Source organism: Crinia signifera, chromosome 7 (assembly GCF_055691185.1).
Source record: "Crinia signifera chromosome 7, ASM5569118v1, whole genome shotgun sequence".
In the NCBI taxonomy this organism is placed as follows: domain Eukaryota; kingdom Metazoa; phylum Chordata; class Amphibia; order Anura; family Myobatrachidae; genus Crinia; species Crinia signifera.
In genome coordinates this window covers 175,828,742-175,841,462 of record NC_139223.1, presented here as the reverse complement: position 1 = coordinate 175,841,462, position 12,721 = coordinate 175,828,742, and the positions used below count along the sequence as shown (strand labels likewise).

At 44.0% G+C, this 12,721-nt stretch overlaps 1 protein-coding gene and 1 long non-coding RNA gene across 2 annotated transcripts; one reads left to right on the top strand and one right to left on the bottom strand.

The window, feature by feature from the left end:
* The first annotated feature begins 468 nt into the window (after nucleotides 1–468).
* On the top strand, nucleotides 469–3,223 carry LOC146019637 (uncharacterized). The gene is made up of 5 exons (XR_014450627.1): nucleotides 469–551; nucleotides 1,403–1,465; nucleotides 1,924–1,986; nucleotides 2,973–3,035; nucleotides 3,158–3,223. It is a non-coding gene; the product is annotated as an uncharacterized LOC146019637 (long non-coding RNA).
* LOC146019636 (uncharacterized) lies at nucleotides 2,223–9,284 on the bottom strand. The gene is made up of 2 exons (XM_083152141.1): nucleotides 9,023–9,284; nucleotides 2,223–5,095 (listed from the first exon to the last, which is right to left on the bottom strand). The coding sequence occupies exon 2, from the start codon at nucleotides 5,074–5,076 to the stop codon at nucleotides 3,685–3,687; it is 1,392 nt and encodes a 463-aa protein (XP_083008267.1). The 5' UTR covers nucleotides 5,077–5,095; nucleotides 9,023–9,284; the 3' UTR covers nucleotides 2,223–3,684.
* Between the last annotated feature and the right edge of the window lie 3,437 nt (nucleotides 9,285–12,721).

Here is a 12,721-nt window from a genome sequence, read left to right as displayed (position 1 = left end):
GATGCCAGGGATTACATCTTATTGCCCTGGTCTACATGCTCCATTCCAGGTGTCTCATGCTCGTTGCCAGAGGTTGTGAAATGCTAATTGCCAGGGGGGTGGGGTGAACTGCTCATTTCCAGGGGTAACATGCATTTTACCAGGGGTTCCATGCTACCTGAGAAGGGGGTGGTTAAATGCTAATTGACAGTGGAAGTTTCATGCTCATTGCTTGGGGGCACACTGCACACACTTTCGGGAAGCATTAAGCACTCTTCGTATCAGATACCTGCCGGAGCCACAGCCTTCTTCCTTTTTAAACTGCATTCCCACATGCCAGAGCCACAGCAGCCTCCTTCCCTTTTGAGCTGCTGCCATATGCTGCACGTCATTTTTGTAAAGCCACCCCCGCCCTATTTACAGTAATAAGAGTACGGTAAGTTTATTAACAGTAAACAGCACTTGTTCTCATTTTTGATATTTTCCCACAGTGCCTCCGATTGAAGACCAGGGCACCCTGCCCTGCGGGCATTCTACAGGCCCCCCCACCACCTCAGCCGCTCCGTCTGAGAGTAAGTCCTGTCATTTGTTTATTGAGTTTGTGTATTTTTTCTTCCTTTCCAACTTGTGTCTTTTCTTGGCGTGCCGTTGGCCGAGGCTGAGGGGACGCAATGCACTTTTCTAGTGTCCATGTTGACTGTGTCGACATTCAGGCAACAATAGTGAAAAACTCGATGGTGAACTTTTTGAATGTTGACCATACCCATGTCGACCTAATAATTTAGTTTTCCTAATGACCATGTCTCCCTAACCCATGTTGACCTTCAGTCATGTCGACCTTCATGCATGTCAACCTTCAGTGGTCGACCTAATGCTTGTAGACCTAATGTCTGTCTTTCCTATGACCCATCTTTGTTTGCTACTACAGTACAGTATACTGTATTTGTGAAAATCTGAAAGTTTTCTTCAAATGTGATGACTGGATTCCCCTTTTCAAAGCTGCATACTAGAGATGCCAGTTCACCCTCCTTTCTGTAGTGTTAAGTGCAGACAGATAATTTGATTAAGGGTCACTATACACCTGGACTGCATTGTCTAAAAAGGACATTTACTGTACATTTGAATCTTATATCTGTGAAAGGAAAAATAACACTACAGTATTAGCCTCCCCACTCCAAGTACACTAACTCATTAGCATTTCTATCTGGTAAAGCTGTCCACCACCAACCCCCACTAATGTATTGTCGTTTATACTGTAGGATACTGTATTTGTGAGAAACTGAAATACTGTATTTCTTCAATGTATTTCTTCAATGTTTCTCAAAGCTGGATAAATACTGTATACTGTACAGTACTGTATGTACAAGTACTGTACTGTATGTACAAATACTGTAAATGATAAACAAAAAACATTTTCCCATAGTGCCTCAGCTTGAAGACGAGGGCACCCTGCCCATAGAGGCCGAAACAGCCGCTCCATCTGAGAGTAAGTCCTGTCATTTGTTTATTGAGTTTGTGTTTTTTTTTTCTTTCTCTCCTACTGTAATTGTGTCTTTTCTTGGCGTGCCATTGGCCCACGCTGGTAGCGTCGGCCAATGGCAGCCTAGCGCAGCCCTGCGTAGTCAGCGTTGTGTCCATGTCAGGGGGGTGGGGGTGGAGCGTTGCGCCAATGCCTCTGATGCACAAAAGGAGGCAATTGCCACTGGTAGTACTAGTGTACATCCGGTACTGCACTGGCAAATGCCTCCTTTTGAAACAACCACTATCCAGGGCAGCCGTATGCAGGGAATGCGCAGCGGTACATTACAGTATGTGTCCTATCCACTTTGGAGCAGAGTGGATTTTCTAAAGTACAGTATGGCGGGCGCAGCACTTTATAAAATTCAGTCCACGCCTTTTTAACAGTAAACAGCACTTGTTCTCATTTTTGACATTTTCCCACAGTGACTCCGATTGAAGACCAGGGCACCCTTACAGCCCCCACCGCCTAAGCCGCTCCATCTGAGAGTAAGTCCTGTCATTTCTTTATTGAGTTTGTGTTTTTTTTCTTTCTCTCCTAATTGTGTCTTTTCTTGGCGTGCCATTGGCCCACGCTGGTACCCTGCGGGCATTCTACAGGCCCCCCCACCAATTGTTAATGTTGATTTATTATGACCAAAGGACAATAAGTGAAAAGCCTAGGTTACGTATTATGTCCGTAACCAGCGTACCTTTTATACCTACAGTAGCTACGTGCGAACAAATCGTGGCGCAGCGTAGCGTACCTTTATTGTGTATTATACACCAAAGAACCAATACCTTAATAATAGATCCCTTCGCAGTACTCTGTCTCTAATCTGCGAATACACCTTTAAGGACAGTGTCCGTAATATACCTTATCGCTATATGCGAATAACAGACGAGACCACAGTATAGAAGTAAGGAGATAGAAACTCCGTAAATGATGTATTAAAGTCCCTAATGGACAAAAGGGGGTTACAGGAATAGGAAATAATAGGTACTGTATAACAAGTAATACAATAGTCTAACAATGAGTATAATAATCAAGCTCTGCTAGGGGAAGAAAAACAGACACAGGATACAATCAGCCAACAATACACCGTTACACGTTATGCCACACACCGTAATGCCCATTGCACTGCAAACTGTGATGCCCTCACTGTGATGCCCATTACATGGTACACCTCACACTTCGTAATGCCTATTACATGTCACACAGACATTACACATTACAGTATGCCTCAGATACCTGCCGGAGCCGCAGCCTTCTTCCTTTTTAAACTGCATTCCCACATGCCAGAGCCACAGCAGCCTCCTTCCCTTTTGAGCTGCTGCCATATGCTGCACGTCATATGCGTCACGTCGCACACTTACTGTACTTTACAGTAATAACCATACAGTAACTAGTGTATTACAAGTAATAATAATAATAATAATAATACTACAGTAATAAAAACTTTATTTTTAAAGCATATTTTCTCATTTTTCCACAGTGCCAAGGGTACAAGAGGATGAGGCAGCCTCCACCCCTCATCCAAATCCACCCATGGATAGAGGTAAAGTACAGTACAGTATACTGTAGTAATAGTAATGCTTACTGTACTGTAAAGTACAGTATTCAACATGTACAGTATTTCTGTTCTAAAACTGTACATTGTTTGTTTGTTTATTTTCACAGAAGAATTAGGAAGAGTGGTGCTAATGCTGCAGGGGATAATCAATCACATTTTCAATTTATTGTTACGATTAATATAATTTTTTTTTTTTTTTTTTATAAAAAATTTATAACAATCATTACTGTCAGTACGTTTCATTAAAGATGGTTTGCAGTTTGTAATTATTACAGTACAGTCTACTGGGCAGGTGTCAGTACAGTACATCTTTCCAAAACTTCTTTACACAGTACCATACAATTAGAATCATGTGTGGGGACTTCAAATACAGTATAATAAAAAATAAAATAAAAAAAAACACAGCACATTAATTTAAACAGGACAAAGTCATACAGTATTTTAGGTACAATAATTTAAAGAACTGTTGGTCACAACAAAGCTTTTTGCAAGGCAGTAAGATCATAAACGTACTTTTTTTCCATTTCATTGCCTGTCCTTTGTTCTGTGAGTACTGTAGATCGGACGGGGATACTTCTACAAAAAGTAAGAGTACTGTAGATGCCAGTTTGAAGAGACGCTTCCAGTTGCTGTGCTACAGTAAGCACGTCCAGCGTGTAACTCTGGGCATCCGTAGCAATCCATTTAAAGTGTCCTTTATCTTTGTACAATCAGCCTTTGTAAGTTCAAATTTCCCCATGAGTCGTGTCACTATATCGAGGCGCAGATTTTCTGGGATTGCAAATTTATTACGTTGACCATCAAAATTGACCCGATTGCACCAATTCTTATACAGGTCAAAAGAAACATGCTCTTGGAAAATCTGTTGTGCATAACGGTGCATTTCCATCTTCGCTGCTTCAAAGAGAGTGTTGACACCCTCAGCTGTGATGACTTTGAGTGGCATGTCAGGCAAGGAAATCCCCACAGCGCACAATTCTTTGGGTATGCTTCTAGGTGTTCTTTCATGTAGAGGTGATGTTCTTTGATGTTGAGGTAAGGCTGCGACGATCATATTTCCAGGGGACAATTGGGATGATGCAACCATTGCAGTGTCCATGTTGTTAGAGGCTTGGGATGGTGCATTGTGTCTGTCAGCCAACCAGTGAGATGTCAGTGGGGTACTTGTTAAGTTGGTCTGACGTTGTTGTGTATCTGAAGCATTATGTGTGGGAGGCAACCAGTGAGATGACACTGGTGTTGTGTCCATGTTCACCAATTCATTTGGTAAAACAGTTTCTGTGTCCACGCTAGGGCTGGCCAATCGGTTGGATGAAGCTGGTGTCATCTCCAAATCAGAAAAGTGGAAAGATGTGGTTGGTTGGGTCATTTCCAAGTCAAAATCCTCTGTTTCAAATGCATCAGGGCAGTCAAATTGTGATTGTACTGGATTAGATGTTGTGGGTGTAATGGGTGGCCCTGTAGCAGCTTGCCATTGTTTGGCTTGAGCAAGCATGTCATTCAGACCTCCTGACAGCACTTTAATTTGTCTTGTCAGTACATGAATTTCCGCTTTCAGTTCATCCACATGTACAGACAGTCCATTGTTTTGGGTTTCCAGGCGGGTCATCTTGCCCAAAATGTCTCTCACCAGCCCTGTGCAGCTACATTGTGGTGGGTTGTGATCCAGAAAGTTAAGTTTCCTACGGGACGGTGATTGAGATTTTTGTTCAAGAGGTGTAATGTGAAGCTCCAAAGGGTGCATATCATTATCTACGGGAACTGACACATCTGTCACTGTGTTAATGTCTTGCGTTGCATCAGTGTTAATGTCTTGCACCAGACAGTCATCGTGAAATTCTCCTCCAGTCGCGAACAAAGACTTGTTCTTGGCCTTGGCATTTTTCCGTAGTTTGACAACAGGAATATTTTCTTTTCCTGCTTTCTTCTTAACGATATTATTTTTAATGTGTGGCACTAATGCAGCCATTCTCTTGGGACATGTAAGTGTAGGTTCTCCAGAATAGAATTTTTTTGTTTTCACCATCTTCAGTAGGCAGTGCACTCTACAATACACAACAATAAGATTCAAGTTAATACAGTACATACAGTACAGTACATTAGTTACAGTACAATACAGTAGCATACAGTATTGTATTATGGTATTACAGTAGTGAAAATTAGGTACTTGTGACTTATCTGGGCGCCCGATTTTCTTCATCGCACCTAAAAATCGCGTCAAATCGCATCGCATACAATCATACAATTGACCCCATTTTTTATTGTATTCCCACCCTGATGGCTAAATGCCCCCATTGTTAACGCCACCCCACTATCAACGCCAACCCGAAGCGTGGCGAGCGCAGCGAGCCCGCGAGGGGCAGCGGTACGCGTCCTCCGACCTTTTCATACCCCCACTATCCACGTCGGCGTGGAGTAGATTTTATATAGTGTGGCGAGCGCAGCGAGCCACCGAGGGAGGTCGAAGCGTGGCGAGCCCCACCAGGGGACCCGGATACCTGTGAAGCCCGCAAGGGAACGCGTATAGCTGTGAAGGTATCCACGTCCGCTCGCCACGCTTCGGGCTCGGTGGCTCGTTGCGCTCGCCACACTATATAAAATCAACTCCACGCCGACGTGGATTGTGGGGGTATGAAAAGGTCGGAGGACGCGTAACGCCGCCGCTCGCCACGCTTCGGGTTGGCGTTGATAGTGGGGTGGCGTTAACAATGGGGGCATTTAGCCATCAGGGTGGGAATACAATAAAAAATGGGGTCTGGGGGGCCATTTCACATATGAAACAGGCATCTGGGTACATCTGTACATACAGTATTAAAATCGCATCAAATCGCATCGCATGCAATACAATAGCATACAATGCAACAGCAATTTTCTCTTCAAAGGAATTTCAAGGGAAATCGCATCAAATCGCATGCTTAGGGTACTGGCATACAATTTCAACATTGGCTGCCCAGATACTGTAAGTCACAAGTACCGAAAATTATGTGACCGTACTGCATAGACATGAGCTTTTTTTTTCAATAAAAGGGATGAAGCGATAAACAAAAGTACAGTACGTTAACAGATGGGGCTTAGACAGACAGACTAGGAGGGGTGGAGGCAGGGGCGGGCTGGGCCGGGGGGCATCTGCCCCCCAGGCCGCTCTGGCAGGTGTGCTGCGGGCCGCGCCGCAGCGCCCGTTCCTGAGGCCGCATTGCCGTTTGTTTGTTTTTTTCACTGCCGGCGGCCATGTTCCTGTGGTTTTTTAAATGATGTCTGCGGCCACAGGAACATGGCCGCCGGCCTCCACGGCTACGTGGAGGAGGGCTCCGGCCGGCAGCCTGTTCCCTCTTATGCCCAGTGGCAGTCGGCAGACGCTGGGTGCGGTGTGGACGTCATGACGTTGACGCCTCCCACCCACGCGTCTGCACTCAGAGACTGGAGGAAGGCTGGGCCGCCCGCAGAGCAACTCGTGGGGGACGCTTCAGGAGGCCGCAGAGAGGGGAACAGAAATTTGTGGAGCCGCAGCAGGACAGGAGGAGCCTGGTCGAGGATAAAAAACAGGACAGTAGTAAGTTAACATGATCTAAAACGACATGCAGTATCTGCTGTGCTGTTTCATGTATATTAATAATAATGCAATGACACCACAGGCTGCTCCACCTGTATAATAATTTGTGTCATGGCATTACTATTAATAATAGTAATGCCATGACACAAATTATTATACAGGGGGAGCAGCCTGTGGTCATGGCATTACTTTTATATTATACAGGTGGAGCACCCTGTGGTGTCATTATTATTGTACAGGGGGAGCAGCCTGTGGTGTCATGGCATTATGCCATGACACCACAGGCTGCTCCCTCTGCATAATAATAATGCCATGACACCACAGGCTGCTACCCCTGTATAATATAAAAGTAATGCCATGACACCACAGGCTGCTCCCTCTGTATAATAATAATAATGCAATGACACCACAGGCTACTCCCCCTGTATAATAATTTGTGTCATGGTATTACTATTGTTATATTATACAGCGGGAGTAGCCTGTGGTGTCATTGCATTATTATTATACAGCAGAAACAGCATGTGGTGTCATTGCATTATTATTATTATACAGAGGGAGCAGCCAGTGGTGTCATGGCATTACTTTTATATTATACAGGGGGAGCCACCTGTGGTGTCATAATTATTATTGTACAGGGGGAGCAGACTGTGGTGTCATGGCATTATGCCATGACACCACAGGCTGCTCCCTCTGTATAATAATAATGCCATGACACCACAGGCTGCTCCCCCTGTATAATATAAAAGTAATGCCATGACACCACAGGCTGCTCCCTCTGTATAATAATAATAATGCAATGACACCACATGCTGTTCCTGCTGTATAATAATAATGCAATGAATTAATAAAAAATTTAATTAAAAAAAATCAAAAAATAAACTGGTACAGTATTCTGGTTCTCCGGATACCTGTAATCTAGTATTACTGTAATTACAGTACTTACAATACGAACGCCCACAGCTAGGGGATTTTGTACACAGCTAGGGGATTTTTTTACACAAATACAGTATGACTGAGTCTGCGAAATAGTCTATTAATATGCGCAAAAATCCCCCCACCTGCGAAAAAATACGTTACTGTATTTACAGTATTACACCAACAGTAATTACAGTAGCACAGATTATACGAGAATACCCATAGTAGCAGCCTGCAGTAGCCCACCCTAATAGAGTATTGTCATCGCTAGTCGGGGATCTGCGGCCTATACACACCAGGCAATTTTAACACGTACAATATTCTAAATGGCGCTACTGTATCTCTACTGCACTGCACTGTACAGTATGTGGCATCCATGTTGATCCCTAAAATGGCGGAAAATCACGATACCACGTGATCCTATTGTTGTGACTACTTCAATTACAAGTACAGTATGCGGGGAAAAAATGCGAAATGATCCGTTATTTACGGTATTACAACAATATTACGGACAATACCCCAATCCAGGATTTATTACACATTATACGGACAATACCCATAGCGGCAGCCTGCAGTAGCCTAATAAAATATTCTCATCGCTAGTCGGGGAACTCTGGACCATACACACCAGGCAATTTTCGGATGAAAAACGTATAGTGTGTATGATCCTCAAGAGAATCATGCACTGTTGATTATGGTACTTACTGTATGGTACAGTACCTGAAGCAGAAGTGCAGTAAGGGGGAGGGAAAGTTGATCCTGCCCTCGCAAATGTAGCGGGGAATCTGCGTCCCATACACACCAGGCAATTTTAACACATTGTACAATACTGTATTCCAAATGGCGCTACTGTATTTCTACTGCACTGTGCAGCCATCTCGATTCCCAACATGGCTGAAAATCACGATACAGTATCACATGTGCTCCTATTACTGACTGAGCCTGCGAAACAGTCCGTAAACATGAGAAAAACACCGGTCCCCTCGTTTGAGGAAAAAATACGTGTTTTACGGTATTACACCAATGGTATTACGGAGAGAACTAGTATTTAGCAGCCTACAGTAGCCCACCCTAATAGAGTACTGTCATCGCTAGTCGGGGATCTGCGGCCCATACACACCAGGCAATTTTAACACATTGTACAATATTCTCAATGGCGCTATCTCTACTGCACTGCACTGAACGTGTAAGCCATCAAAAATCACGATATCAACTACTCGATACTGTATACAGTAAGTCTGCGAAACAGACTCTAGTATTTACGGACAATACCCATAGCGGCAGCCTGCAGTATCTGAATACAGTATACACAGCAGGCGATTGTATACAGTATTCTGCACCGGGTGCATTTGAACAGTAGGGAAAGAAGGGCAACATCTTCATTCAGGGAAGGGTGGGAACCAAACGCTTCCGCGCAGGGACAGTTTTGTAGTGCTGCTTACTGTATACTGTGATGCAGCAATCAGTCAAATGTACAAATGACTGTACTACTGTATAGTGTACTTACTGCTCCAGCGAGAAGATACAGTAATGTTCTTGCGGAAGGAAGGCAGTATGATGGTAAAGCTTGGTAGAAACACGAACGCAGCAACAACTTGACTTTGGATTCAGCAGAATGAATAGTCCAGGTGTACAGGTACAATCTCGTGCTTGTATACAGGCAAGAGATGAAGAGACGATCCGTAGCAATTCTACACGGTTTAGATGCAGAAAAACAAACTGGATAGTTTGACAATTTTAGTATCTGTAGCTGAATTTATGCTGGCAGAGACAAAGGAAATCCTTCATGAAGCTGATAGGTGCATTTGAATTACAGTATGTACAATTACCAGCGAAACAAAAAGGCAGACTGCAATTAACATATGACTGCAATCAACATCTTATTGTCTGAGGTGTCGGTCTGTGTCTGAGTTTGGAGAAATCTATTGTTGCGGAGAAAAAAACGTTCTCTGTAGCTCTGTACTGTATGTACAGTATGGGTATTAACTATCGTGTACATGGATGCCTGCCATTGTGAATTTTTGTTTGTGGAAAAGTCCGAAAGAATTTGATAAGCACCAACTACTGTAACTACAGTACCTGTATTGGTTTAAAAAAAAAAAAAGAACGTTTAAAAAATATGAAAAGGTCGGAGGACGCGTAACGCCGCCGCTCGCCACGCTTCGGGTTGGCGTTGATAGTGGGGTGGCGTTAACAATGGGGGCATTTAGCCATCAGGGTGGGAATACAATAAAAAATGGGGTCTGGGGGGCCATTTCACATATGAAACAGGCATCTGGGTACATCTGTACATACAGTATTAAAATCGCATCAAATCGCATCGCATGCAATACAATAGCATACAATGCAACAGCAATTTTCTCTTCAAAGGAATTTCAAGGGAAATCGCATCAAATCGCATGCTTAGGGTACTGGCATACAATTTCAACATTGGCTGCCCAGATACTGTAAGTCACAAGTACCGAAAATTATGTGACCGTACTGCATAGACATGAGCTTTTTTTTTCAATAAAAGGGATGAAGCGATAAACAAAAGTACAGTACGTTAACAGATGGGGCTTAGACAGACAGACTAGGAGGGGTGGAGGCAGGGGCGGGCTGGGCCGGGGGGCATCTGCCCCCCAGGCCGCTCTGGCAGGTGTGCTGCGGGCCGCGCCGCAGCGCCCGTTCCTGAGGCCGCATTGCCGTTTGTTTGTTTTTTTCACTGCCGGCGGCCATGTTCCTGTGGTTTTTTAAATGATGTCTGCGGCCACAGGAACATGGCCGCCGGCCTCCACGGCTACGTGGAGGAGGGCTCCGGCCGGCAGCCTGTTCCCTCTTATGCCCAGTGGCAGTCGGCAGACGCTGGGTGCGGTGTGGACGTCATGACGTTGACGCCTCCCACCCACGCGTCTGCACTCAGAGACTGGAGGAAGGCTGGGCCGCCCGCAGAGCAACTCGTGGGGGACGCTTCAGGAGGCCGCAGAGAGGGGAACAGAAATTTGTGGAGCCGCAGCAGGACAGGAGGAGCCTGGTCGAGGATAAAAAACAGGACAGTAGTAAGTTAACATGATCTAAAACGACATGCAGTATCTGCTGTGCTGTTTCATGTATATTAATAATAATGCAATGACACCACAGGCTGCTCCACCTGTATAATAATTTGTGTCATGGCATTACTATTAATAATAGTAATGCCATGACACAAATTATTATACAGGGGGAGCAGCCTGTGGTCATGGCATTACTTTTATATTATACAGGTGGAGCACCCTGTGGTGTCATTATTATTGTACAGGGGGAGCAGCCTGTGGTGTCATGGCATTATGCCATGACACCACAGGCTGCTCCCTCTGCATAATAATAATAATGCCATGACACCACAGGCTGCTACCCCTGTATAATATAAAAGTAATGCCATGACACCACAGGCTGCTCCCTCTGTATAATAATAATAATGCAATGACACCACAGGCTACTCCCCCTGTATAATAATTTGTGTCATGGTATTACTATTGTTATATTATACAGCGGGAGTAGCCTGTGGTGTCATTGCATTATTATTATACAGCAGAAACAGCATGTGGTGTCATTGCATTATTATTATTATACAGAGGGAGCAGCCAGTGGTGTCATGGCATTACTTTTATATTATACAGGGGGAGCCACCTGTGGTGTCATAATTATTATTGTACAGGGGGAGCAGACTGTGGTGTCATGGCATTATGCCATGACACCACAGGCTGCTCCCTCTGTATAATAATAATGCCATGACACCACAGGCTGCTCCCCCTGTATAATATAAAAGTAATGCCATGACACCACAGGCTGCTCCCTCTGTATAATAATAATAATGCAATGACACCACATGCTGTTCCTGCTGTATAATAATAATGCAATGAATTAATAAAAAATTTAATTAAAAAAAATCAAAAAATAAACTGGTACAGTATTCTGGTTCTCCGGATACCTGTAATCTAGTATTACTGTAATTACAGTACTTACAATACGAACGCCCACAGCTAGGGGATTTTGTACACAGCTAGGGGATTTTTTTACACAAATACAGTATGACTGAGTCTGCGAAATAGTCTATTAATATGCGCAAAAATCCCCCCACCTGCGAAAAAATACGTTACTGTATTTACAGTATTACACCAACAGTAATTACAGTAGCACAGATTATACGAGAATACCCATAGTAGCAGCCTGCAGTAGCCCACCCTAATAGAGTATTGTCATCGCTAAACGGGGATCTGCGGCCTATACACACCAGGCAATTTTAACACGTACAATATTCTAAATGGCGCTACTGTATCTCTACTGCACTGCACTGTACAGTATGTGGCATCCATGTTGATCCCTAAAATGGTGGAAAATCACGATACCACGTGATCCTATTGTTGTGACTACTTCAATTACAAGTACAGTATGCGGGGAAAAAATGCGAAATGATCCGTTATTTACGGTATTACAACAATATTACGGACAATACCCCAATCCAGGATTTATTACACATTATACGGACAATACCCATAGCGGCAGCCTGCAGTAGCCTAATAAAATATTCTCATCGCTAGTCGGGGAACTCTGGACCATACACACCAGGCAATTTTCGGATGAAAAACGTATAGTGTGTATGATCCTCAAGAGAATCATGCACTGTTGATTATGGTACTTACTGTATGGTACAGTACCTGAAGCAGAAGTGCAGTAAGGGGGAGGGAAAGTTGATCCTGCCCTCGCAAATGTAGCGGGGAATCTGCGTCCCATACACACCAGGCAATTTTAACACATTGTACAATACTGTATTCCAAATGGCGCTACTGTATTTCTACTGCACTGTGCAGCCATCTCGATTCCCAACATGGCTGAAAATCACGATACAGTATCACATGTGCTCCTATTACTGACTGAGCCTGCGAAACAGTCCGTAAACATGAGAAAAACACCGGTCCCCTCGTTTGAGGAAAAAATACGTGTTTTACGGTATTACACCAATGGTATTACGGAGAGAACTAGTATTTAGCAGCCTACAGTAGCCCACCCTAATAGAGTACTGTCATCGCTAGTCGGGGATCTGCGGCCCATACACACCAGGCAATTTTAACACATTGTACAATATTCTCAATGGCGCTATCTCTACTGCACTGCACTGAACGTGTAAGCCATCAAAAATCACGATATCAACTACTCGATACTGTATACAGTAAGTCTGCGAAACAGA